Here is a 27,854-nt window from a genome sequence, read left to right as displayed (position 1 = left end):
TGAGTAATGTTCAAGCCAGTCTAGAGAAAGCGTGCACGTGTGGGTGAGACCTGGTCGACGGAGGTGTGGAGGCAGGGGTGCCTGCGTGATCGAGCAGACAAATTGGCCGATGGGCGACTGCTACACCTCCGACTGCCCGATTGCAGCCGCCTTTCCCGTTGTTGCCGCGGCGCTATGCTAACTGGCACCGCGTCAAAATTACGAATGCTCAGCGGCGTGCTGTCTGGCCGTTTCGAGACAGTCGCCAGCGCACAGGGTGGACCCAAACGGAAACTGTTTTCTTTAATCTCTGTTATTTTGTCTTTCAGTTCTTTTTATGCGCTCTGGGGAGCAGGACGCGAGGTGTTGCCGTGCGTGACACTGCCGGTTACAGCTCCAGCGGCCAAGTGCAGTTGCGGTTTTCTAAATGTGGCGCAGCGTTCTCCATACGCCCATTACTTCTGTTTTCGTATTACAAGTGACGAATAGGTGGCGCAAACACGATCCAGGAAGGCTTTCAACAGAAACCAGCCACTCAGTAACCCGAGCTCAAAACAGCGGATACTGCAAATTCTATTCTGGAATTACCTATGCCCTTTGGGATTTCTGATAACAGTTGGTCTAAGAAAATATTTCTTTTAGGTGAAATAAATAATGTATGCTTTATCCATGTCCGTCTGGCACCCCCTGCCTCGGAACAAACCAAATATGAGAGCGCTTTGATACTATTATGGCAGAAAAAGTAGCATGTACGAATATATATAACATATAGTCACTATTGAATCTCATTTTTAATTTGATGGCTTCCGCATTTACCACTTTAATGTTTTTCTCTCGAATATTCATATCTTCGTGTTGTTTTCTGCTACTTTCGGGGTTCCTACCCGCATGTAAAATTCACCATCGCTCTATGTTCGTTCTCACGTATCAATTTCTCTGAAACACGTTGTCTTATGAGAGAGAGAGACCATTTTATCTGTTCAACCGGAAAGCTGACGAGCACGCTGAGGCACCCTCTATACTAAAAGTTTCTCTTAGGTGTGAAGCAAATAAGTATGCTCAGTCTTTTATTGCTTTGAAATTGTAGTTATAGGCTTTTCCTTGAAGCACCCTACAAACCAAGCTTGGTAAATGAACAAAGCCAGAATTTTCAAAGAAGTGTTTCCGTTACTGTGTCCTGAAGGCTGGGCTAAACGCTAAATGCAAGCAAGCCCCATAAATATCAAAAAGCTTATGAGTTCCTCTGCGCATGTTATTATTTGCGCCAAAATGAACGATATATCAAAAATGTTTGAAATGAACCAGATATGCATTTCCGGATTAATAAACAAGATATCTTTGAGTTCTAAACCACAAGACTTGATTAGTGAAGCTTCTATCTGTTCTCGTGTGATTCTGTGGTATCCTTAAGTGCGACTTCTTAGCTAAAATAAATAAATGCTCTCTATGGTCTGCGTCTTGCGCATTATGTATTCTTAAAAAAAAAAACATGCTGCACAGCTGCTGTGCAGTACGGGGAAGAAACACCGAGGAAATGAGACGAAATAAATACAGTAATCTTGCTGCTCTTCTAATTCGATCTATACTTTTTGAACAGCCCCTTCATTGTGGTGTTGTAATTGTCGCCTCATAAAATGGCTCGGAACTGTATGACGTTGACTGAAATTTCTGGTGTTGGTTGCGATTCCGCATAATGCTCTCGTCGAGTGTTACGTCATAAAGTGCAGTAAATTGGGACACATGGCTGTTCTGTCGACTACTATTGCGGCAGTCAGATCCTGGCTACCTTTGACCGGCTCCTTTTCCTCTATAGCTAGGCGCCTTTTCGTCTTGATGAATGACGAACTACACAGCTAAAGCCAGGGTCAGGGAGGGATTTTGTACACAAGGATACGTCATGTGCCAGCCCACATTGTTTTGTCTTTGCTTCCAAGAAACACTGCTCGAGAGCTACTACTCAGTTCTGAGCATTACTGCACTACTCAGTTCGTAGCATTATATATATATATATATATATATATATATATATATATATATATATATATATATATATATATATGGTTTGGTTCGGTTTGCGGGGTTTAACGTCCCAAAGCGACTTAGGCTATAAGAGAGGCCGTAGTAGAGGACTCCGGAAATTTCGACCACCTGGGGTTCTTTAACATGCACTGACATCGCACAGCACACGGGCACCTTGTTTTTCGCCTGCACCGAAAAGCGGCCGTCGAGGTCGGGATATATATATATAGGGTGTCCAAGCTAACATAGCCAAGGGTTAAAAAATGAAAAATTTTAGGTAGGCCACAGAAACCACCTGTGTACAGCTGCCAGCCATCTGGCGCACCACAGGCATTTTTTTTGTTTTGCAATTAACTAAACAGTAATTAAGATAATTTTTCTAATTTATAATATTTCCTTTATACAATAAATTTGATTTGCGAAGTTGGAGAGCACCTTCTGAAACCCCCATTCCATTTATTTCCGATAAAGAAAGCCTCACTTGACTCGATTTTCCAAGCTGCATCTTATATATCTGCACTACGCTGCATGCAAGGGAAGCGATAACATTCGCTACTTTCCCCAAATATTGTGTCATATTAAATCTTTGACCACGACGGTAATAATATGGCCAGAGCACATGTTTTCATAGCAGATGGAAATATCCACAAAAGTGCATCGGTCAAGAACTGGGATGCAGGGAGGGTTTGGAGATGTATGTTTTCATGGCAGTAAATTAAATTGCTCAGGAAGAGGGAAGAAAACAAAAGAAATGAATTTCCGGAATTAAAAGAAGAATTCATAACGCAAGCTGGAGATGAAGTTCGACAATGTGAGATTTGTAGAGGCACATCTGATGCCTGGGTGCACATCGCCAACTTCTTTGAACTGCGAGACGGTGCCTATTCGCTGAATGCCGGAACATGCTTTTTCTTGCCGCTATAGTCACTTATAAAACGTTCGTTGCCTGTCAGGAGAATTCGTACTGGGCACTTTTAAGATCACTCGAAATACACGAGGCAACGATATGAGTTTAGATCCCCTCGCCTTGTTTAGGCTCCTAGTTGCGCTCACTGCTTCGTCTTACAAACCACAATCTTTTTACAAACCATTGCATCTAATCTTCTTTTCGAATGACAGATATATTTATATGGCAAAAGGGAAGGAGACCAGAAGAGATTATCCGTTGACTGCCCTGAACTTGGGCAGGGGGATTAGAAAGGAAAAGAGACAGACAGCACACTCACGGGGAATTCAGTTTTGCCAACACCAAACTTCAGCCTAAATATAGACTATTGCAATTGCTGAACAAGAATGTGGTATACCGGGTGTTTTAGCGAACACTTAAAAAAATGTCTCGATTATTGTAAGTTGAAAATAGCATTTGCACGAACAAGGTAATAAACAAAAATCTACTGACGGAAATTTTATTGCAGTTGGATGTTTAGTCCGAGACGGGAGTTTGAAGTCTTCAACAAAACGATGCCATATCAGTTTTTGGAACGAAGAAAATTAATCTACTAAAGCCCTGCAGCGCGAAGAGATCCGACGATATTTTTTTCTTACGCAACCGAAACTGAGCACAGGAGTCGCGTCGCGCAAGAGCAGTGATGGAGTGTGCAGTGGCTACGGCACTCCGTTCGAACTGCACCCGGCCTTTCGTCACGTCTTGTGCATTGCCTCTCAGTATAGTTATTACCAACTGCGAGGCCAATGTTTTTTTACAGCGACAAGTTTGTCTTTGTTTCCTAAACTGACGTAGCGTTATCTTGCTGACGGATTCGAACTCCCCTTTGGAATTAACCACCCAACTGATATAACAAGAATGTTAATCAGTGAAGTTTAGGTAATCAACTGTATGATTAGCAGGGTTAGAGCAAACCATGTTCACAGCATCTGAGATGTTGCTGCATTTTTTTCTTTTTCAAACTTAACATTTCGTAGGAATCTGTGGAATTGTTCGCTGAAACACTCGGTGTACATATCCATATCACAAAAAAGCAATCAGCTGGGTGCTTCCTGCTGCTCTTTATTTTTTCACAACAAAAATAGTTATCACAAGTAATGAGGAAATTGTACAAAACCAAACAAAAACGTTTAATGAATCGGCAAAGCTGTAGCCTGCAGGGTCCTTTCCGGGGCACCAGACAAAAAGCACGGGGCAATCCACGAGTTTTCCTTTGACGGGTGAGTGGGCTATGGAATCACAAATACATTGCGCAAAGGCTATCAGAAAGCTGTGCGACCGAGCAAACGTTAAGCTGAAGTTTCCATCTATCTATTGTTCCACGTTATTGGGATCCAACCAATACCAGTACTTGTACCAGCAAGATAAAGATGTTCCCTCTTCCAAGAATAAACCACTCAGTTGCGTCATACAGAGCCAAAGCAAATTTCAGCAAGTTGCGTCGTATGCAGACTGGAGAGAGACTAGCTTCTCATGTGTTTTGACCACTTTTAAAACCCTAAACCAAATCGTCAGCACAGCGGATTCTTCTTTTGCATATATTCGTGTTGCAACTGGTATTTGACCATGTCGAGGACCGCCCAATCTCCCCACTCAATACCTGTTTGAACCTGTGATCCCGGTAGTGTTTTACTTCACGTAAATGTTACCGCTGCAGCACAAGGACGAATCTAAATGAAAAATATCAAAGCGCCATGAAATCTGGCGTTGAATCTGAAAGGCTACCTTCTCACTCTAGTTTTCAGCTGCTAAATTGGCACTCGACAAGGCATACGCGGGCAAAACAAAGCACCATCACAGTTTTGGGATGGGGGGGGGGTAGACATGTAAGACTCGTACTGCGGTGACCTCGAAGAACCGATGAAGGATGGTAACGAACAGAGTTTCCAAAGTTTCACGGCCCTCTCCTCTAACAGGAGATGGTTACTGTTCCTCTTCTTCCTCTTCCTATTGGGCGCTTTCACACAATCCAGACGACACCCGCCGGAACCATGCGGCTGTGGAGATGAAAGACAGCGCGAGGGTGTTTCATCGTGGCCACCAATATTTCACGCCGCGGGAGGTATGCTACCTTTTTTTTTTTATTTACTTCTTTTCATGCAAAAGTTGCAAATGGCGCGGAAATAAGATAAACACGCCCGTAATATCTGGCCTGACTCAACGCCATTGAATAAAATATACAAGGAAGGCACGTCATTCAGAGCAATCTAGAAATCATCTTTTCTTAAATGGGCAAAAATTCTGGACCAAAACATGCTCCATGCTTTCTCTATCTTTGTGTGTTCCATAATCGCACTTAAAAACACTCTACTGGGTAATTGTAAAAAAAGCTCACGCGGAAAGCTCACACGCTCTTAATTTTTGAGCTTAGAAAAAAGTAGATCAATAGACATAAAGGTAACGTAAAGCCATGCAACTATCCACAAGTACTTGAGTTAACTTAACGCAAAGGCCAAGACATTAGGGAGGATCACAGAAAGGTAACCGCTCTAGTATTCGTCTCTCTTTTTCTTTTTCTCTTTTTTCAGCTGTCCTCTCTTTTGTGCAAAATGAGATGAATCTAATGACAGAATTTCGACTAGCCCAAGCTTTCATACACCTGACTCAAGCGTTTGCCTTTCTCTTGTGAGGCAAAAACAAAATTTATATCTAAAAGATAAGAAATACAAAGAAATGTTCAACTCACCGCACCAGACGGATACGAGATGGCCATGCTTCCAGATCTTCTCCCCCGCTGAAAATGAACCACATGCAGATTAACATTTTTTGTTTCTTTTTCTGACCACCCCCTTCAGCCCACTTACTCCACCTAAAGCCTCGAGGGTCCCGGTGCAGTCTTATGACTATGGGACCCTCGTCTGTATTTTTATGCATTTTGTAAATATTTTCAATCTAATAAACTTTCACTTTCACATGAAAAAAAAAACCCTAAAAAAGAAAAGCTGCTCAAAAATTTATCATAACATTACAAACATTAAGAGAGCGCTTCAGCTTCGCCTTGAGAGCAGGGGCGAGAGCGCCTTCAACACCTTCTTATTCGCTGCATTTTTGCATTGATAAAGTAGTCCGGAGATGGTGAAGAATTATACGAATCAAGTAGGTTTCGTTTTTTTTTTTTTTTTTGGGGGGGGGGGGGGAGGGAAGGGAAGGCGGAGCATCTGTCTCGCTTCTCGATGGACATCTACACCTAAAATGAATGGCATAGTTGTAGGTAGGTATGTAGTTGGTTTCAATTTATATCGAAAACAAGCCTCCAACTTGACTAAAATATGGGTGCTATATTGGAAGAGAAATGCTATGAAAATACCCTAAAAGCTGCACAAAGAACGCTTGCGGCACAATTTGCTCTTGATGCGGATTCACGCACATAATTTTTCTAGCACGTTTTTCTCAAAATTAGTGTACGGCGACGGCAACGGCGTCTGTTGGGCATTTTCGGTCACTCGAGCTGTTTGCGTTTCTCGTGACATACAGCAATAGCTGCATTCATTTTGTACAGAGCAAAGAGCTCCAAAATGTTTTTATCAATAAAACGTCCTACAGTAAGGAAGTGCCGGTAAAAGCCGAAAACCTACTTTAGCCCTTTTTGTTACTTGTGCTTTTAGAATGCATGTTGAATGGATCCGAAATTTTTGCAAAAACAAAAATTGCATGTCTTGATTTATAAAATATGAAACTTCTGGTTAAAATGTTCAATTAAAAAAGTTTCGAACGCTTGACATGCCCTCGTTAAACGGCTGCTTTCTTCATGCGTATTTGTTCCAAAGTACTCAAGTTAAAAATTTTCTCGATTGCGTCCAACCGAAAGCATCACTTTCAGTTGCGCGTACTACTACTAGAAAGTACGCGCGGTTCGCGCTCATTGCTGCAAGCATCGAATAAAGCGATAACCGCATGAGGCTACATCATTTGACGATGAGTCATGCGACACCGATGCCATCGCCTTTTCGCCCTCTTGCGCCTGCACGAAGCAACGGGACTTAGCGACAGAGTGGCGCGTTTTTACTCTGTTACCGCGGCCTCATTCTTTGGTCAAAGAGGGTATACCTAGGCTAGTATACCATTTTTAGAGCTTGACAGCATGAGGTATTATAAAAGCACTGATTAAAGTTCTGGTAAAGCATCGCATTTTTAAGGGACGCAGCCACGCAGTGATGCCAAACTGCTCTGTGATGCAGAGACATAAAAGAAGTGACTTCCTCCCGCTCCTTTCTATAGTTAACAACTGTATCTACAGCCCCAGTAGCCTTTATTTAACTTTTATTATCCTAGCGATAAACTTTCACTAAACTCTCGATCCGCTCACATATGCACGGATCAGAAAAAGGGAGCGTGTACAGGTTCTTCACCCAGACCGGACGGAGAAAACGAACTTATCACTTGCAAAAAACCAAAACGGAAGTTGCGTACCCCAAACACATCTGCAATTGGCTGCCGCGCGATCTGCTTTCGGGCGACGGGCGAAATTTCATAAATATATAGAATCTGAGCGATGCGAAGAGCGGTCATGCTCTGGCGGCCTTCAGTCGGCCGCGCGACGCTGTCGCGTAGTGTGTCGCAACGAATTGTCGCCTCCTGTGTTTAGCGCTTAAGCCTTCTTGCATGAGCAGAAAATCCAAAAATGCGAATTTAGTATAGTCCTCATCTGAAACCTGAATGATTGCGTTATGATGCATTGATCCCAATTTTCGTAAAAATGTAAACTTTGTCACAATGTTTAGTCACCGCCTGACAAGATATTCGAATTTATTAAAAATATATCTGGAAAAGCAAAAGTGCTTGTGGCTGAGCCTTCCCTAAAGACCATTATACAGTCTTATATCTAGTAGTAGGCAAATATATTATCCAGCATGTTTTTATGCGTATGAATATTCCTATAAAGCACAGTACCTGCATAAGTGTAAAAAAAGAAATAGAATTTTTGCTTTCAGTCATTACTCAATCTTGTATATTCGCCACTGTTCTGAATTTCCTAAAAGAATACATCCTTATTAGCAAAGATATTCCATTACTTCAATGATGTTCGATAGATGGATTTGCATTATATATAGCTTTAAAGCTGTAGATGATATAGCTTATTTGGCTGTTAATAATAATACCGCGCGATAACAAAATTACTTACGGGACAGTGTCATTAAAAATTCTCACACAACTAGTGTTAGAACCCTGCAGAAATAAACAGAAGTCTAGAGCAATCGAATGGTTTTCCTAAGTTTTCAGGCATCTCGTTGTAATGTGTAGGAAATTAGAAGTGAAGTGAGAACAGCAGTCCGTGTAAGCTTGAACATTAATGCTTTTGCGCTTTCAAATGTTCTCCGAACAAACTGCGCATCGCTCATTTGTGTTACTGGTCAAAGAGATACTTAAAAAAAAAAAAAAAACAGGTATGTCGACTATGCCAGGTAACAGTTCGCCACATCATCTTATCTTAAATCCCTTTTCAGAACAAAAAATACTCAAAGTGCACGAGGTTTAGTTCTGGCAGTACAAAACCAATATTACAAAGTTGGAAATTGTGCTAACCATAAAAGATTTAATTCCGAAATGACCAAATTGATTTTAAAACATATTCTGTCGCGTGAGCTTTGAGAAATATATAAAGCTGATATATTGCAGTACCTCAAATGCAATAATGTCTTTTGTGATTTTCAGTGGCGACTGACGGTCACAACCTCTAAGGCTCAATCTTCTTCGGTAAGTGTGCGCAGGCTGCTAGCATGAATGAATAATCTTCAGCCAGGGCGTCTAGACTGGCGTTTGGCGACGGCATCCATATGCACGGGAGCGTTTTCGGCTTTCCATACCCGTAGGTTGTTTCTTCTCGTAAATACCGGGGCTCGCCAAAATATGTTAAATGCTTGTATTCACCGAGAAACATACACATTGTTTTGTGACGTTCGTATTGACTGTTGAAGCCATTAGCTCGCATCTTCTGGCGTTCTTAACTCTCATTCTCATTTCCACTACCGATGCACTACCAGCTCAGAAAGTATGTTCGGCGTCAAAGTATTTCACGTGTACGAGCTTGGTCACTGTATCAAAACCTAAGCTATTTGCTACCTGAGGAAAAAAGAAGTTATGTTGTATTAAAGACTTTTTCATATTTTAACCTTAAAGACAATTGTATACAGCGTGAGCTCGCAGGTGTTTCTCAGACACTGCTCTGGCTAGCACCGATTGTTTTCGTTTCAGGAGAATTTAGCGTCCATCATCTGACAAATAAGGTGCTTTTTAGCAAATAACATTGAATTTGACAGTTTGTAAAAACACATTTTTGTATAAGACATTATGCACTGCTATATGCCTTAACGAAATGAATAAATAACTTTCTAGTTTCCTGAAGCTGGTGTTTACTACCTGACAAAAGAAAATATTGAATTAATATATTAAATGGCGCCTTCATGAATTAAGTGTTCAGCTGGTATGCGCTTCTAGCTACGATTTTTGAGGTATGACACGAGTGTTTTCACGAAGTGAAAATTTGGAATGGTAAGACAAAACTAACAAATTTAATTGCATGAGTAGAAATTCGCGCTGTTCTTTCAAAATCATTACGTATGCACAAATATTTCTTCAGCCTTATGTTTCTACAGGTGAGTGCAATAAGCTTCATATCGCTTGCTCTCGCCTCAATGATGTAATTAATGATAATAGTGAGGCGACGCCGGAGTAATTTGAGGCCAAAAATCGATGTAAAACCAACAACTGAAGCTTCGCAATACTGCCACTGTAGGTTTTGAGCGGTTTGACAAAGAACACATCAATAGGAAAACCATTTTTGCAATAGGAAGACCATTTTCGAGACGAATAAAATGAGTTAGAACATTTAAATTATGGGAAGTGCATTCTGGGTAACTAAATTGCTAGCCATACGTTTATATTTATGTAGTACGTCAGTATGTTTATCACCATAATAGATCAGAGGGGGCAAACCTATGTTTTTGTGGACTGTTAAATGTGAAACTAGTTTCGCTCAAGTGGGTCGTTGCATACATGAAGCCCGCTTTTGCGAGCATGTAGCATTCATGGGCACATTCGAATCCACGAATCTTGAAAACCATACGACTGCAGAAAACGATAACTAATGCTTGATTTCCTTAAACTACGAAATTTCTTTGAAGTACGCTTAGCTTTCGGAATTGACCCAAAATGCTGACGTTTGCGCAACTGGCTAACATACCCGTGAACCGTACTGCAGAGGACAGTTTGAATCAGAAGCATATTTAACATATTTATTTAAGCCCAGCCGAAATAGACGACCGCTGCTGTTCTCTCCAGGTGAATTATACGCACTCTGCAATGCGCTCTGGTAGAGGCACCAGACTCGTTTTTTGTTTTTTTTTTTGACACTGGGAGGAAGCTGGACCACAGCGTTGAGTTCTTACAATAATTCTTGTAACTTGCTGCCCGACGACCACCTCTTCGTACTTCACATGCAACGCGTTTGAATGTATTTTGAAAAACATTTTCATAAAGCCTCGGCAGATTCTTTGTGTTTAATACACAGTTTTTCGTAGATAATGCCGAAGTTTGCCGAATGGTTTGCAAGGATTTTATTTTACTTGGCCGCATTGTGAATTAAGATCCGCTTACTGCGTACGGGGGGAAACAGACGCTGGTAATCTACTAGAAAATAAAATTGGCATGTTTTATATTCCAAAGCCTCTGAATATTTCACATGCCACTAGGGGGGCTATTTTTCACGAAGCTAGTCAACAGTTGGAAGTTCTAGTTCTGCTGCTGCTGTTGAGATCCAACCGCTTGCTTTTGTGCCTGTAAGTCTTCCATTTTTAGCATGATTGAAATGCAAGAGAAAACTCGATTCTCGCGGTCGTTGATGCAGCCTGCCAGCACGACGCTGCAGCAAGCTCGAGTGCTCCGAGACCGCCAGCACTATGAGGCACAATCTAAAAAGAGGTGATGGCATCAGAGCACCCTCGCTGACCGCCGCGTCGGCGGCCGCCGCTACTCACGGGCGTTCCTCACTTCTTGCCGTGGTCGACAGTGTGTCCAGGCCTGCGGTTTGGATCTCCCTGGTAGGGAGTCACGTTCTCGCGGATCCGACCCCTGGTTCCGATGATATCCGTGTGGTGGTGGTTTATCTCGTCCGTGGCCGCGTTGAACTGGTACTGCTTTTGCAGGTCGCGAGTGCCGAACACCACGCCAAAGTTGGTATACATGAAGGTGGGCTGCTCGGGCTCGTATCCGGGTGCCACGCCTGTCAGGATGATCCCCGAGAGGCTGGGCGCCACTACGCACCACAGGAGCGCCAACACAAGGGCGATGGATGGAAGCCTCTGCGTCAATGAGGAAAGTGCTGTGAAATCTCTCTGTTGTCCTCCCTCCAAAAAACATTCAGCTTTAAAACTATGTTGTCGCTCGGCAATTGAGCTGAAGGCGCTGTGTTCAATCCCAGGCGCGACGACTGCGTGTTTCTGGCGGTATAGGGGGAACAACAGTGCGTGTTGTCTGGAAGGGGCCACCTGTGGTGGTATATGGGCTAGATCGACCTGGGAGGTAGATGATGGACGAGGATATGAAGAAAGCTAGCCAGTGGCTACTCCAGCATCACTTGCAGAGAACGGTGGGGCGAGGGAATGGAAGGAAATTAGGGTGATTAGATACGAGGGAGAGAGGCAGGTTAATGAACGACACAGCTGGTTGCTTTACCTCAAATGGCTTCTCCAACGATACATTATGTTTCTGTTCCCACGTAGCAGAGGCATTCTCGCATGTTTTGCAAGTCATGCTGTCTGTGCTACTGCAGAATACTGATTCTCATTCCAGCAGATCAAAATGAAATTAATGCCTCAAACTTACATTATTGACACAACTTCGGTACATGTTTGATGTTATTGTATATTACACAAAGCCTCAGAAATAATGAAGCTAAATCCAGGCTAGAACACCCTCTCCAATAGGAAAAGGCAAACCGGTGCCGAAAGCAGAGCGACAAGCGTAAGCATTTGTTCATAGACTCAGTGTTCTCTTTCTCCCTGAGTAGCTTCTCCCCCAGGATCCCGCTATGCTACGACTGACTTGCCTGCTTTATTCAACAATGTATTTAAGGCAGCATCGAAATGGAGCCATCATTTAATAGGTATTTGTAACACCTGCAGTACCACTAGTTGCTGCTGTGCGGTCAGCCAGTGAATACAGAAGAGCGTTGCGCCAGTCTTGTTCGTATACGGACAACATTAATCCCCAAGCAAGTAGCAGGGGGGACAGCGGCCTATGTAGCTCAGTTGGAAGAGCACCGGACGCGATATTCGGAGGTCGTGGGTTCGGTCCCCACCATCGGCACGTTGTTTTTCCTTCTACTTTGTATTTATTTATCTCTCCCTCTAAACAGATTACATTACTAATTTGGGTGGTTACCGAAGCAAAAATTTAAAAAAAAAAGAGAAAGTACAATCCCCAATATATTGTCACGCTACTGACGACGATGAAGGATTGTGATAGTGTGGCAGAAGAAGAGAAATAATAGAAGCGTTGGTTTCTTCACCTTGTCCAACGGCCTCAGCAGTGTAAATAAACACCCTCGTTTCTGATATTTACCGTAATTTACCGTAACAATATATATATGTATATATATATATATATATATATATATATATATATATATATATATATATATATATATATATATATATATATATATATATATATATATATAATGTGTGTGCGAGTAAAATAAACAAAGCATTTGAAAAATGATTCTAACTTTCTCCCTAATTATACCGGAATCCGCCAGGAAAATTTCATTCTGATTTTTCAAAGAGAAAATGAAAAATTTTATATCGCTGAATTTTCTGTGGTATGTGCTGATTCCGGACTGCTCGTAAACAAAGTTTTAGTCGAGCGCATAACACACTCAGGAGCTCATCGGTACGTGCTTGTCCTGATTAGAGGCGTCGTCAGGGGCAGAAAAAATTTTGCAAGCCCATTGTCCTTATTTAAGAAAAAACAAGAAACAGTTTCGCTGTCTTGCGCGATTCAAACCATCACCGGCGGAAAAGAAGACTTCCCGATCCCGGCGCCTCAGACAACTCGGCCATCGCCGCATACTTTTTGTTTTATTGCCAGAGTCTAACAAGCGATAAAGTAATTTAAAAAAAAAATGTAAAACCTGCTAACTTCTATGAGTATCTCATTGACACACGGAAATTCTCGAAGCGCGAGCAATTGCTTTAACCCTGGTAACTAGTCCGGGGCATATATATTTGAGATTTCAATACCTCAATAAACTCGTGAACACTTTAACGCAAGCACATGCATGCAGGCCGGCCATCCATATCACAGAGATACCCAGCCATTCGGGAGCGCCATATACAATGGAGGCCTTCGAGCATATCTAAATCAAAAGGACAACCACTTTCATTAAAACTAGGGAAAAATCTAGTTCAATACAAAGTGAGCGGTAGGTCTTTTTTAATAGCCCATTGCAGCACGCCCCCCCCCCCCCCTCCCCCCTCCTCGCCTCACCTAATCGCGCCGCATGCGTGCGCAGCGAGTCATTCCTTTATCAATATTATTTTCCTTCAGTCGCCAGGTGCGCTGAAGTAGTTCAAACCGAAACTAGCGAGGGTTTCCTACTTTAGGCATCGTTGTCCCGCGTCGCTAGCTCTGAAGATCCTTACAGCGCAAGAGCGCCGCCATTGTGAGTCTGCTGAGCCCGCGGCTATTGGTCACTTCCTAGCCCTGTGGCTTCGACGGCTGCTGGGATACTAGTGTATACAATTTTACCCTATGCCGTTATGAATGCAGGGAACGTAAACGATGCCAATAAATCCATCTATGACCTGGAATCAGTTGCGGCTCTTTCAATCCTTTCTAGAAGTCTCGATTCTTGCGTTGTGCCTCACCGATGACATGACAACATCGTTTCTCAAAGTTCTGTAACTGTGAAAACTGATAATAAACCTTAAGATAAGAACCTGCGATATATTATACCTGGAACGCTCTATTTCGAACGAGGTGAGCAAAGCGAAAGGTTCGCGCATCACACAAAAAACTGATTGATTTATAGGAAGGGAAAGGCATGGTAACCGTCTCACTTGTGTTCTGTGGACACCGCAACCGCGCTGTAAGGGAAGGGAGGAAGATGGGAGTGAAAGTGGAAAGATAGAAAGAGGAGCCGTAGTGGAGGGCTGCGGAGTAATTTCGACCACCTGGGGATCTTTAACGTGCGCTGACATCGCACAGCACACGACGCCTCTTCGTTTCGCCTCCATCGAAACGCAGCCGCCGAGGTCGGGTTCGAACCCGGGTACTCCGGCACAGTAGTCGGGCGTCTTACCACTGCACCACCCCGGTGGGGCTCGCGCATTAATTAAAAATTGGTTCACAGGAAGGGAAAGGCGCAGTAACTGTCACACTTGCTCTGTGGACACCCGAACCGCGCCGTAAGGGAAGGGAGGAAGGTGGGAGTGAAAGTGGATAGAGAGAAAGAGGAGCCGTAGTGGGGGGCTACGGAGTAATTTCGACCACCTGGGGATCTTTAACGTGCGCTGACATCGCACAGCACACGGACGCCACTTCGTTTCGCCTCCATCGAAACGCAGCCGCCGAGGTCGGGTTCGAACCCGGGTACTCCGGCACAGTAGTCGGGCGTCTTACCACTGCACCACCCCGGTGGGGCTCGCGCATCACACAATTCTTCGCGACATAATAGAGAGAGAGATAGGAGGCGAACACGTCTAGCCTATGAGAACCCCGCTGCGGGCTTTTAGCACGAAATTATTTACTCAGAATTAGCGTTTCGGTTCAACGGAAGCCCAATAACCAGAGCGCTCTGCGGTGCGCGAATGCCTCCCGCGGTGACCTTTAGGCTCCGAAGTGATTAGCGTTCGTGTTTTCCGATGTCTAGTTATCTGGTCGCTGCTGACCGCCGGCCAAAGGCTTCAAGTGCCAACGAGGAGTGCGCGTTAGCGGGCACGCGCGGTAGCTGTCGAATCTGTGCGCTATCTTCACGGGGCTGTTTTATTGAGCCCAAGCCCACTTCCTCAACGCGGACGACGATACGTGAAGAGGCACAGAAAACTGAGCATTAAAGGCTCCCGCAGCGAGTCCCAGCCTTCATCAAAGAAACCAACGGGACTAGCTCAAGGACGCTATAGTTTGGTTACGCTAGCACGTAACGGTGCCGGTATATATAATGGAGAGTGCGGCGAAAGCTTGCGCGGGATGCAGCAGGGTATCTTGTTTTTTATGACGAGGCACTTCGAACGCAGAGACGAGCTGTAGAAGGCTGCGGTGGAAAGAGAAAAGAAGGCGCTCCCCTGAAGGGGGCCATTCGGCTCAAACGCCCTTCAGTCGGGAGTCCAGTCGGCGGGAACTCCGGCGGCATGCTTGTGCGGTTGCGAAAATCGGTCGCGTCGGGGCCCCAACGGGTTTGTGAGGATAGCTGGCGAGACACCCGACACAATTCACTGTATGGGAGGCGGGGAAAAGTAAATGAATATGCATGATTGACACCATACATTTCAACTGCGTTGGGTAAGCTCTTTCTGACTGGGTTCCAGTCACTTCACTGGGTTCAATTTGCAAACTGCAGGAACAGTATCCGGTTTTGGGGGTGGTCAGCTCGCAGGTACCACCATATGCTGTGCGAGACACGTAGTCGATTCCTCCGCGCATGCAGGTGTTTTCTGTGACACTTTGCTTAAAGTCACGCCCAGGCCACCTGCGCAGTTTTTGTTGAGCCTCTGAGTCATCTGCCGCAGTTAACTAAGCTGTTTTACTTGGATTGGGTAACTGCACTTTACAGAGCATGCCAGGTGCAAATAGAAATAGATCTGGTTTAATTTGGTTTGGTTTGTGGGGTTTAACGTCCCAAAGCGACTCAAACTATGAAAACACCGTAGCGGAGGGCTCCGGAAATTTAAATTATCTGCGGTTATTTAACATGAACTGGCATCGTGCAGCACACGGGGGCCTTGCTTTCCACCTCCGTCGAAAAGAGGCCGTCGCGGTAAGGATTCGACCCCACATCCTTGGGCACAGCAGTCGAGTGCCCTATAGCCCCTGCTTCACCGCGGCGAGGTTAAGTGGCGCTAGTGTGTTTTAGTTTACTTTTCCAAAAGTCGTACACCCAAAGATTATTTTTTGTTTAATTTCGTGAGTTGAAATAATATCTTGTGGCGTAAAACCCATGCAGTTCCGGCTGATCATGCAAATATGGGGCGTGAAAGCTATTTGCTTTAAAAAAAAATACAAATAACTGAATATTCTAGAACTAATGGTCTCGAAAGTCGAGGAGGATAGCGTGAAATCTTGTCATGGAAACTCATGCTACGCAGGAAATGGTAACGGTAATAAAGTCTCTATAGAAGACAAACAGAACAAAATGCCGGTGTAAGCGATGCTCGCGATCAAAGGAAGTAATCACCTTCTAGGTCTCGCGCCTGTTTGCTTGAGCGAAGGCGGAACGCGCCAAATTCCGCACCAGTTATTCCGACATGCTTTTTTTCTTCTTTCAGGAAGGCGGAGCCACGTTTGTGACTTCTCTGATAAAATTGCAAGACGTTTATGGTAAGCTGCACGCTAGTTTTTCTTTTTCGACACAAGAGAGGCTCGCTGACGCTGTTGACGTGGGCGAAACAAAGAAGCCGCTCGCCTTTTCTCAGGAGGGAAGGGGGGGGGGGGGGGTTACTGTTCCGCAGTCTAGGCTGTGAACGCATTCGGCAGGAACGCACGAGAGTCTGCGTTTCAAAGCGCGTGTCCCGAATGTAGAGCTCGACCCAGATGGAGCCGACACTGCCTTGTTATTTGACTCAACACGTTTCTTTCGCGTCGGGCTAGAAGTTAGTTGACAACTCCCGGCCCTCGAAATTTCGGTCACTGCCTTAACTTGTCGCCAAGCCACTATCGTATTGTAAGCGTATTTCTTTTATACTGCGTAAGCAATATTATACTGCTCCACTACCTCTTTGAGTCCGGCATCAGTCGGCGGGGAATCCTACCGCGCCATATTACACCTTTCAGAATGGCCGCCATCCAGCCTCCACCACTGTCGAAGAAGATCCCCGCCTCCACCTTAACTCCGCCCCCTTTTAACCCTCTATTCATCCCATGCTTGATTCTGTTCTCTAGACCCCCCTCCCCCCCCCTCCCCCCCCCCATCTTCCATTCCTTGTACAAGGTGCTCACAAGAGGATTACGCAGATGCGGAATGGAAAATTGACGGGGAATTCGAATTCAAGCATACAGTGTGAAATACAGCTGCCATGTATTTCACACTGTATGCTTGAATTCGAATTCCCCGTTAATTTTCCATTCCGCATCTGCGTAATCCTCTTGTGAGTACCTTGTACAAGGAATGGAATCGTTTGGAAATATTTTAACCGTAGTTGGATTAAAGCAACACCTCTACTGCGTAAGCAAGATTGTCGCATCGAAATGCCTGATCTTCTCACAATTTATCGCGCAAAAGGTCATTACGTTTTTGGCTCAGTATACCTACAAAACTGCATCTGTTTGAGCAACATATGCTCTGTACGCCTGTATGCATACGGAGTTCTTATTTAATTCTGTGTTTAGGCAAATGTTATAGGTGAATCATTAAATGCACTGGGTATCAGAAAGTGTCCAGACGGGTTCAGAAATTGGAAACAACTTTTATATATACAGAAATAAAAAAATTACAAGGGTTCAACGCTGCTGAACCAAATATTGAGTGAAAGCGTTAGCTGCGGGTGACCGGGCGTTCTTCTTCTCTTTTTCTTCTTTCTCAGCCCACATATAAAGCCCACTTTAACCAACCCGTATGAACGTGCCTTAGTGGCCTGTAGGGGTAACGTGAATGCCAGTGTCCTAGCAGGCTGATTCTGACATAACCGTCCCATGTGAAACGAGAGACCCAAGTTGGCAGCTCCTGCCAGCCCACATATAAAGCCCCGCTTAACCAAGTTGTATGAACGTGCCCAGCTCTCACCGTGTTGTCATGTGGGGTGTGACATCACAGCCTCACGTGGGTGCGGTCGCGCTACGCCGACCGCTTGAGTTGGTACCCAGCTCTCACCCTAATGTCACGTGGGGTGTGACGTCACAGCGTCACGTGGGTGCGGCCGCGCCACGCTGCAGGCTCGAAACTTAGAGTAGATTGCTTTCGCAATAAAAGGTACAGCCATTTTCATCTATTTTATAATTTTTATTGCAGCATGTTGGTAATACGTAAATTCATAGCCCGGTGTCAAAAATTGCACATATTTTTGTTAGGCTTCTCCAGTTTGTTTCTCTGAAGGAATGTGCAACACGTAGTGAACGAACCAATTATCGCCTGTCAGTAACCGATATGTGGCGATAAGCGGCAGCTCCCGACACGGATAATGTGATGGACGTTGAGACATTCGTTGCTTCTGAATGATAATTCGATAACCGTAATGAAGCGAGCTATCCCTGTGCAGTGTTTAGGACATTCGACAGCTGATACTATGGACGTGGGTTTGACCTCGGCTGCGGCAGCTGCTTTTCGATAGAGGCGAAAAGCAAGGCACCCGTGTAAAACTGTGTGGTTCTAGTGCACACTGATGAACCGTAGCTGGCCGATACTTCCGGAGTCCCAAGTGGCTTTGAAATGCTAAACACTGTACACAAGACCAGACCACACCAAAGCAAGCCAATCCACACCCAACAAAGGGCGCAACATAAGTTCCATTGTGGCCAGAGGCAAACGCGATCGAAGTAAAAATCTAGTTTTGGTAAATATTTTCAAGCAAATGGCATATGCAGAACCCGCTGTTTGTTTCAGTACACGCTCTGCCGGTCTGTAAAGAGTTAAGCAGGTGGTACCGGTGTTCACAAAGAGCCTTTTTTAGCAGGGAGATCACGAGGTACGCGCGTTTCTCGTGTTAATTTTCTTTTCCTCTGCTCACTCAGCATACATGTATCTCACAAATATATCAGTGAGTTGCGGTGATTTCTCTTACGATTAGGCGTAAGTTTCCAACGTTGAACAAAGCAGATGACTCGTGGAGCAGCATGACAAACAGTTTATTTTCCTTCTCCATTGTCCTTAGCGATTACGCGGCTTCGTGAATGGGCACCTCATAACTGAGCAGCATCTTCACTCGAACATTATCCTAAGCAGTCCAGCGTCCTGACCAACTAGCTGTCCATCTGGTGCGAGCTCTCAACGCCGTTCTCTAGGAAGGGCATGGTTTGCTGTTGCGGCACGATTCTGTGCATCGCGACGACTCCCCGCGATGCCAGTCAGGGCTCGCTCTAACAAACAGGAGAAGTAGCAGCGACTCCTCTTCTGTGCTTCCTGCTTTATAAGTGTGTGCAGTGACCACTGTCAGTGCAGTGCGCAAATATAGAACAGCAATGCGCTCGCTCACGGAAGGCGTCGTCGCAGTCGTGAGGACGTGTCTTCCGAGATTAGAGCAGGGAGGGCAAGTGGTAGGCGGATGCAACAGTCTCCCATCACTGGCCATCCCCCCTCCCCCCTGCGGATCGGTGGTTGTACTGGTTGCACGGAGCGCATTCTCAAACCAGACAGGAACTCGTGAGCAGCTCCACCGTGACGTAGTATGTTGCGACATCTTTCGCTGGTGATAGTGACAGCAAGCGCTCCTCATCTGCGAGGGCCGGAGGCAGTAGACGTGCGTATGACGCGAAAATGTGCCGACAGGGCCGCTTCTCTTTCCAGCCTCAACCGCGCGGCTGATGCTTCAGATCACCGTGATTCAGACAGCACCCTCTCCTGGAACTGCGAATTTTCAGCGTGCCACAATGGCGTCTTTGTGTGCGTGCTCATTTCGGGCACGAATACTAGCAGACTCAAAAGCTGCGAGTTTGGAACAAATTAAGCGGGCACTCTGCGTACTAGCAAGTTAAATTTGCTCTGGGCCAAGCACGGACGTCTTGATCGTAACGAGCGCTATCGTCTCCGCGAAATTAGCATGCCAGACGAACGGCGTTTTTTCCAGCCACTATGTAAGCAATCTTTTATAACTTTGAACGCACCGAAACGTAGAATATGCTTTTTTTTATAACAGTCCTAATGCAACCTCCCATGGTGCCGTACAAGCAAACAACGAAGACCTCATGGATTAACAGGTGGTTTCTTTGCCACGCTGACTAATCTTGCCCACTGTGCAAGGTTGAGGGGAACAGTCGAATAAAATCAATATGCAGTCACTCTAGCTCAATCTTTAACTGCACAATGCATTTTGGAAGGCGCCGCAAGTGATGCTAAATATTATAGTGATGTGGTGATCTGTTCGTGATGGGGTGTATCAGATTATTTGTCTTAAACAGTTGTCTGCTGAAGCAGGAATGCCCGTTGTGCTGTTACTTTATCGTCTTAAATACAAGTTCATGAGATTCAAGTACAATTAGTAATATATTACAGATTACTACTTAAGATAATAAACAGTTGAGCTTCAGGGATATGCTAACACTCACGTCGAAAGCGCCTTTCTTCCGCTTCTCAAGCGGTATTGAAGCCTAAGCACTTTTTGAAACTCTGCGAGTGCTGTCTCGGCCTGGTTTTAATTAGCATTTCAAAGCGTTTCGCTACTAATTTCAAGGGGGATCGAGGGTGGGAGTCCCGCTGAGATGACTACGTAGTTAGGAAGCTCGACTAGCGAGCTGGGAAGGGAAGAACTCAGGCTTGATTCCAGCCTTGGTGGCCGCGCTTCGATGGCGGCAAAATGCAGTATGCTGATGTGCTGTGTGATGTTGAAACACATTATGGAAGCCCAGGTGGCTGAAATTAGCCGAATCTCATAGGCGTCTGTCGTGCTTCTCGTTAGTAGCGCGAAATTAGTTTTCCGTGTTTTCCTCAATCGCTGCCTACCGCTTGCACTTTGCTTCTCTACACCAGTAAGGCGAGCTGACGTTGTATGTACATGGCGCAAACGACCTTCGCAAAGCGATTTCATGTCTTTCATACAGCATGACACTATACTATTTGTGTCGTCTCAACGCTGGTTGCAGAAATCCCACCACATATTTTGTTTGCGCACGTGTGTTCCCGTAGCCATCATTTTCACTTGTTCACTTCGACTGTCGGGTTCTAATCTTCTGAAAGATGCCTTGTTGGGCACGTTCCCTCTCACTGAATTCATCTCACGTTCCCGGTGCGGGATTCATATATGCGATCCGCGTAACTCCGATGCGCCATATACCTTGCTGGAAAACAACAGGTTGGAAAAAGAAAGCCGGCATTTCTCTTTGGCAGGTCACCACGCTCGACGGAGCCTCGACAAGAACAGTCGAGCGTAACGAACCGGCGCCTTGGTAATGTCTCTTGTACTGACCGCCTCGCCGTTCCCAATCATCTCAATGAAGCGAAAGGCGGAAGGACGACTTCATTTCCCGTATCCTTCTTCCGATTTTGTTAACATTAATTTGCATCACCATCTGGGTACCGTTGGATATGACTGACAGCTTTTCATCAATGGGCGTGACACTTCAGTTTTTAATCAGGCGAAAATCTATGCTGATGAGCAGCTTTAAAAAGGCAACGTCAAAGGCCCCATTCTCTAGAAAAACTGGCGCTGGCGTTGTCAGCGAAAAATCTCAAGTATGTATCTCAAGTTTGAAAAATCTCAAGTAGGTGGGTGGTAGTTAGCAGGTGACGCATCCGGGCGTTGATTAATTGTCTGGCTGCGTGAAGCCACGACACCACATGACGTGACCGGGTTGGCAGGTGCTGGCTTAGCGATTGAGATAAGAGGGCGAGGTCGGTAATAGTTGCTTTCAGAACCTTTCAATTCAGGGTGCAATATGCCGACGCTCAAGACACGCAGGCGCGTTCACACGGCTTGGTGAAAGCGGCGATTTGTAAATACCTTTGTCAGATGGTCTTTCATATAATCTGACATCTTACCACAGTATTGTGATGGGTATGTATGCGATACCAGTGGTGCGAATAAAACATTACTTTAAGCGAGAAGCAATGCGAAGGGATGCAAGAGAGGATCTGGAAAGGAAGCCAGCAAGCGGAAGCTATTAAAGCTGTTGCTTGATACGCTTAAAGGCTAAGTGCACGCCAATGTTTTCTCAAGTTTACAGGTGCGCAGTTGGCCTTCCTTAGTTATAGCTCTTTTCTTGAGCATCCTACTCACGGTCCACCTCGACTAGTGAGCGGCACTAAGGTTGCCTGGGGAGTTCCCGATTCATGCTCATTGAACCCGGGTTTGGTTCTGAGGCTCTGCTATTTTCAAGAGAGAACTGGAGCCCTTCTCAAAAATTCGTGCTATGGCGCTGGCGTCAGGAATGTTAATTTTAGGGCCTGCTTGACATTTTTGCAATATGCAAACGTACGGTTCTCGATGCAACATAGCCACGACTAAGAAAAACGTTCTGACTGACAGTGCGCGTTCCTAATTATACAGTTCGATGGCGAATTATCGTAACGAATTCCTAAGGACAATATGAGCACACCTGGAAATTGAAAATGAACGGAAGTGACAGCTTCAAGCAGTTGTGTGGGGCACATACCGCTTGCATTCCAATCGCTTTGTGGATCACTCAGAGTACCCTTAAAGGCAAATGGGCTTGAAAAGCTGCGATTAGAGCTCTTCGCAGCCTTATATAGGTTCACAGATTGACGACGATCCGAAAGGCTTCACTAAGCGACTGAAAGGCAAACGCTGTGGTTGGAATACTGTTGACTGGAGTATGCATGCACTCGACAGAGGGTATAAAGTTAATACAGACACTCTTGTTGGCCCTCTCTCGCTCTCTCTTTCTCTCATTCGGTTTATAATGCGGCCATCCGTTACATCATCAGTACATAATGATCACCGGAGAACACACCTGTTCATTAGCACGCCAGCTCAGGACGCGATATTCGGTATTGCGTCAGTGCTACATGTCGTCAATTAACTTCCAGGAGGCATTGTATTGACTATGCAGCAAAGTGTTTGGCCGCCTCATTTTCCACGCCTTCTCCGCCACGCTGGCAGCAAAATGAAGCATTCGCACTGCGCTCGACCTGTTCCGCCCTGAATTGACCTTGTGCGGATACATAGAATGACGACCCAAAAGTTGGGCGCAGCTGCACCACTATCAGATTGCCATAGGCGCGATTGTCCAATAAGTCGTGATTGATTGTATTGGTCCAGTTCAAGCGCACCAACCTCGAGACTGTATCTGTGTGCTATAGTGCTAGAGACTGTATCTGTATGCTACTATCCCTACTATGGCTATAGTTCTGTTAAAGATGAATGTGTGCAGCTGTCCTATCGATAATAGTGAAGCCATGGACAGGTGCATGTGTAATTTGCTTGTTAATTTATGGCAATGTTTCTGATGCCCCCGTTATGTTTTTTTTCTTTTTTTTTTTTATCCTGTTATCCTGTTTTTTTTTATCCGTCAGTCCAGCTGGACGCGCAGGTAATTTTATCGAGATTGGTCTAGCTCCTGCATGCATTTTATAAGTATGTGGCACCCTGAGCTGATGAAAGAATCTAGAAGGATCCTAACATCTGCTTATCCTTCAGGGCTGCACGTTATAAAACCGTGTCGACAGCCGCTGTTGATAGCCGAAAACTATATAGAGAATAATGCAGGCCCACTCATAAACATCTTTGTCCAAAGTTGCGTATAAATATGGGAATACTGTCTAGCAGCGGAGCTCTAGTCCTCTTTAATTGAGTTTAATAATAAAACGGACAGATAAGAGCATGTTTTGGCAGCCATCATCGAAGGGGCCAGGAGAGAACGACGAATAAAAGTACGCCTAAGCTTCTCGCTACAAATTGACCGGCATAGAAGTATAATAATGATTGGACATAAGAAAATCAGAAGCAAGACACAGGAACTTTTTGGTGCTTCGAAACTTGAGTGGAAAAATTACAATTGGTTGCTTACCTAAGATATGGCTTGGCTAATGGCTCCGACTAGAGGGGCTTCTGTGGCTGCTCAGTCTTTCGCCAGAACAGCAGCTTGAGCATGTCGATTATTCGTTTGTGACAAAAGAGCGTAGGGCAATGGAACAAGAAAGAGAAAATCGCTATTTTTTATATAGCACTTGTCTAGTGTATGTCTTGTCCGGTCGGTGTGCACTGTTCCGCCACAAACACTTAGTCTTTGCATGGTCGGGACCACGCACACTATTTTATACGGAGCTGAATCCATTAAACTGCAACATCCTCCGGTGAGGGCTGCCATCAAATTTTTAACTATGCTGTTGCACAGATAAGGTGAATTTTTATTAAATCATAAGTAAGCCGATAGTTATTTTTATGGCACCTGTTATGCTGTTTCAACAGGCAACGCTTCATACACATGGCTGTCACATACCTGATCAAGGTTTATATTTACTAATAGCTGAGTAAACCGAAATTGTCCTACAGAAAAAGAAAATTGAATGCGCTGCAGTTTCCGTCTGCAACCTAGTATAGCTTTCCGGGAGTAGGTCGACACTGCCAAATACATGGAAGCCAGTACCACAATTAAATTGTGAGACGTTTGCATAACTTTGTGTCTCATCATTAGAGAAGTATGTAGACAACTATAACGACTGTAATAAAGGGAAATCTGAGCGAGGTAGGCATCTTGAAACGGTGGGCCTTAAAGCCTTTCAGATGTTTTTTAGCACCTCGGGAACATTTATTTCGGGGTGCAGCAGTGTCGTGTTGAAGCCGGGGAGGGAGGGGGGGGGGGGGGCGAAACTAAGGACAGCGGACGAGCATAGGCACTAATCATGCTGTGGAGCTGGCGTTGTCCGCATGGCGCTCCTGTTTCGTGCGCAGCTCCCGTGCGAAACAAGTTTTAGGGCGGCCTTCTGGCAGTGTTTGTTTTGTGTTCTGCCTGCTACTACTACTATACTAGATCTACTATATCTTCAGGGATGACCCAAAGCATTCAATGGAATCTATTCCACCATGTGCCTGTTGATTAATTTCCTAACAACTTTCCAGCTCATCTGCTAGCTCTCCTGGTTAAATCGTGATCCCTAGATTGAACCCATAGCAGGATGAATATTTATCTGAAAACGATGTTTCTGGGAAAGCCATATAGATTTTCATTGTAGCGGTTTGGCTGCGCCTGGGTAGGGATTACTCTTGTGCCCATATCGGAGTTGACTACACTCGGTTTATATTTTTATTTAATTGTTTGAACAAAATTCTCCTTGATGCTTTGATTGAAATTCTATGTGATCATCGTTAGAATAAATGTTACAAAACATTAGACAATTTGAGAACAAATGAAGTTATGTAAATCATTAATAAATATCATGAAAAGTAAGGGGCTAAGCAAGCTTCCTTGTAGGATACCAGAGTAATCATGTACTCGGCTGAAAGATGAATTGTGGCTATTGACAGTGACTGTGGATGAGAGAACATCTTTAACTAGAGGTTGGATGCTAATACGGGTTAATCTGGTCAGTAAAAGGTCGGAAGGTACCCTATGAAAACGTTTAGAAACGTGCAGAAATAAAGTGTCGACGTGATTAGCAGCATCAACACCTTCATAAATGCGATGGGTTACTCCAGAAATTTGTGTTTTGCATGAGCAGCCTTTATGAAATCAAGTAAAACTATTTGCTGCGCTAGTTGGGCCATTGGTCATAAAAGGAAATATTTGGTAGAGCTGTGAATCTTTCCTCTTATGAGCCTTTATGGAAGCAAGGCTGGTACTCAAAAATGACGTTGGTCGGATGGTTTATGAGGTTTAACGCCGCAAAGCGCCTCAGCCTATTAAAGACGCCGTAGTGCAGGGCTGCGGAAATTTCGACCACGTGGAGTTCTTTAATGTGCACAGACATCGCACAGCACACGGGCGCGTTGCTTTTCGCCTGCATCGAAAAGTGGCCGCCGAGGCCGGGATTTGATCCAGCATTTTTGAGCGCAGTGGAGCTGGCGTTGTCCGCATGGCGCTCCTGTTTCGTGCGCAGCTCCCGTGCGAAACAAGTTTTAGGGCGGCCACTTTTCGCCTGCATCGAAAAGTGGCCGCCGAGGCCGGGATTTGATCTAGCATTTTTGAGCGCAGTAGTTGAGCGCTCTAACAATCACGGTGGGGCTTTAGAAATCGTGCGTTCCTCTACTATCTATTTACCGGCGACAGAATCACACGTTCCGTGACATATCAGATTCTGCTTAATCACGTAATGGGTCGACAAGTGAATGCTTATGAAGTATCGCCACACATAAAGATTGGAATTCAACACTATATTAAACAGGCGAGTTGGTAATAAATATTAAAGCCGGTGATACATCGCGCTGCCTGTGGTTACTCTTCTGCTCGGTGTCTGTCATTCGAGCTTTTTTCTTTAAATATTGGCAAAATCCTAGTGTCCCTAAAGTAACAATTGCAACTGGTTTATTGAGCATAAGGCCAACTAACTTCAGCGTAAACGTTATATATAAAAATACGCATATTAGCTTTACCATACAAGAAGGGCGACACCAGGACTATGGACAAAAGGCGAGAGAACACACACCACAACACAGGCGCTACAGGTGTTGCGCTTCCCTGTGTTGCGCTTCTCGTATGGCATGGATATGCACCGACTTGCCCAAATTTCTACCCTGGTGAAGCATATTAGCTACATTTAACCGCATATAATCCTACACAACCACAGTAATCGTCACCAACGTCATTATTCATTGCATAATCATTTCGCGAGCCCACTAGTGCGCTCGACACACGATAAGCGTAAGCGTCATTAATTTTTTTCACTCACCAACGTACGCTTTTTCTGTGACTGTAGTTCACCGCATAGGCCGAACTGAATCTTAACAACAAAATGTACCTAATAAACCAGCCTCAGAGCTACATCACAGAGAAAGAAGCAAAATGCAAGTAGGTCGATTCTGGTAGTTTCGCTGATAATGAGCGTATAAATCCACGAAAGAACGTTGTTGAAGGACTAATAACGCAGAACGAAGTACAGCACCAACACACAATGCCTCGATCCGGGCTAGTGGAAAAATGAAACGGAAAGTCCCAGACCGCGACGATGCAATCGAATCAGCCATCAAGGAGTATCGCAATTAATTACCTTTGCTCGGGAGAGGGAGGCATAAATGAACAAAAAAGTACGCAGTAGCTAAGAGCTAAGCACAGCCCACATATTTTGATACGCAAAAGCGCCATTGAAAGACGCACGCCCATGCAAGTGTTGCAGGTGTCAACAAGCCGGCGAGTTTTCCACCGACCACGCCACCCCGACGCCCCTTGGGCCAACCTGGCCGATGGCGTTTTGCCGTTTCGACAGCTCTACGAACCCTCTTGTCGAACTTCACCCCGTGGGCAAGTGACACGCGCCATTTGGCGGTGACTGTCCAGGCGTATAATGAGACGGCTATCGAATCCAGAGCAGGCGAGACCGCTGCGGGCTAGCGATTACCAGGTCGCTGCTCTCGCAACAGCAGCAGGTCCCCGCTTGCGACCTCTCCTTATGGCTTCCGGCGCCACCGCGGCGAGAGTGCTTTGCTTAAATACTCCCACCCACTGTGCACTGCGACTGTGCAGCTGCCAATCTTGGGATGCAGTCGCCCTTTCACTTTCCGCGCCCGTGAGGAAAGTTTACACGTTGGTATGATTGACATCATCATCATTACCTTCGTTGTGAGCCCCCGTATGCTATCCACAATGCGAGAATGAACATATACAGTTCACTCCAGTTGCGTGCTGCACGAGATCTTCCTGTCTGGAACAATCATGCCTTCCGACTTTCTCTGTTGGTGTTTCAGTGCAACAAATCTGTCTATCAACTCCTTGAAATCTAAACAAACAACTGCAGAATCGAGTGAATTGTGTTACAGCTACTAGCCGTGGCACATAATTCCGCATAATTCAGCATTTTTCTGAAGCGGATGTACAGCATTTTCGTCAAGAGTACCTTCCTGACAGGAATCGTTGGTGAGGCATATAACCTACGCAGCCTGTTCAGCTCAGCAGGAGTGAAGAACAGAGTACCTGATAAAGCAGGAGTCCTCCTCTTTAT

The 27,854-nt window shown here is 45.1% G+C and overlaps 1 protein-coding gene across 1 annotated transcript in view; it reads right to left on the bottom strand.

Moving 5' to 3' along the window:
* Positions 1-3,992: 3,992 nt before the first annotated feature.
* Positions 3,993-27,854, bottom strand: part of LOC146185172 (uncharacterized) — a 40,840-nt gene continuing 16,978 nt past the window's right edge. The window contains exons 2-4 of the mRNA XM_084605488.1: positions 10,931-11,241; positions 5,631-5,678; positions 3,993-4,941 (exon numbers count right to left, since the gene is read on the bottom strand). Of these exons, the coding sequence (XP_084461614.1) occupies positions 4,905-4,941; positions 5,631-5,678; positions 10,931-11,241 (396 nt within the window). The 3' untranslated portion in view covers positions 3,993-4,904. The remainder of the gene's footprint in view (positions 4,942-5,630; positions 5,679-10,930; positions 11,242-27,854) is intronic.

The sequence above is a fragment of the Amblyomma maculatum genome, chromosome 6 (genome assembly GCF_055883805.1).
Source record: "Amblyomma maculatum isolate TAMU_Amacu chromosome 6, ASM5588380v1, whole genome shotgun sequence".
In the NCBI taxonomy this organism is placed as follows: Eukaryota; Metazoa; Arthropoda; class Arachnida; order Ixodida; family Ixodidae; genus Amblyomma; species Amblyomma maculatum.
This window is presented reverse-complemented; position numbering and strand designations above follow the sequence as displayed.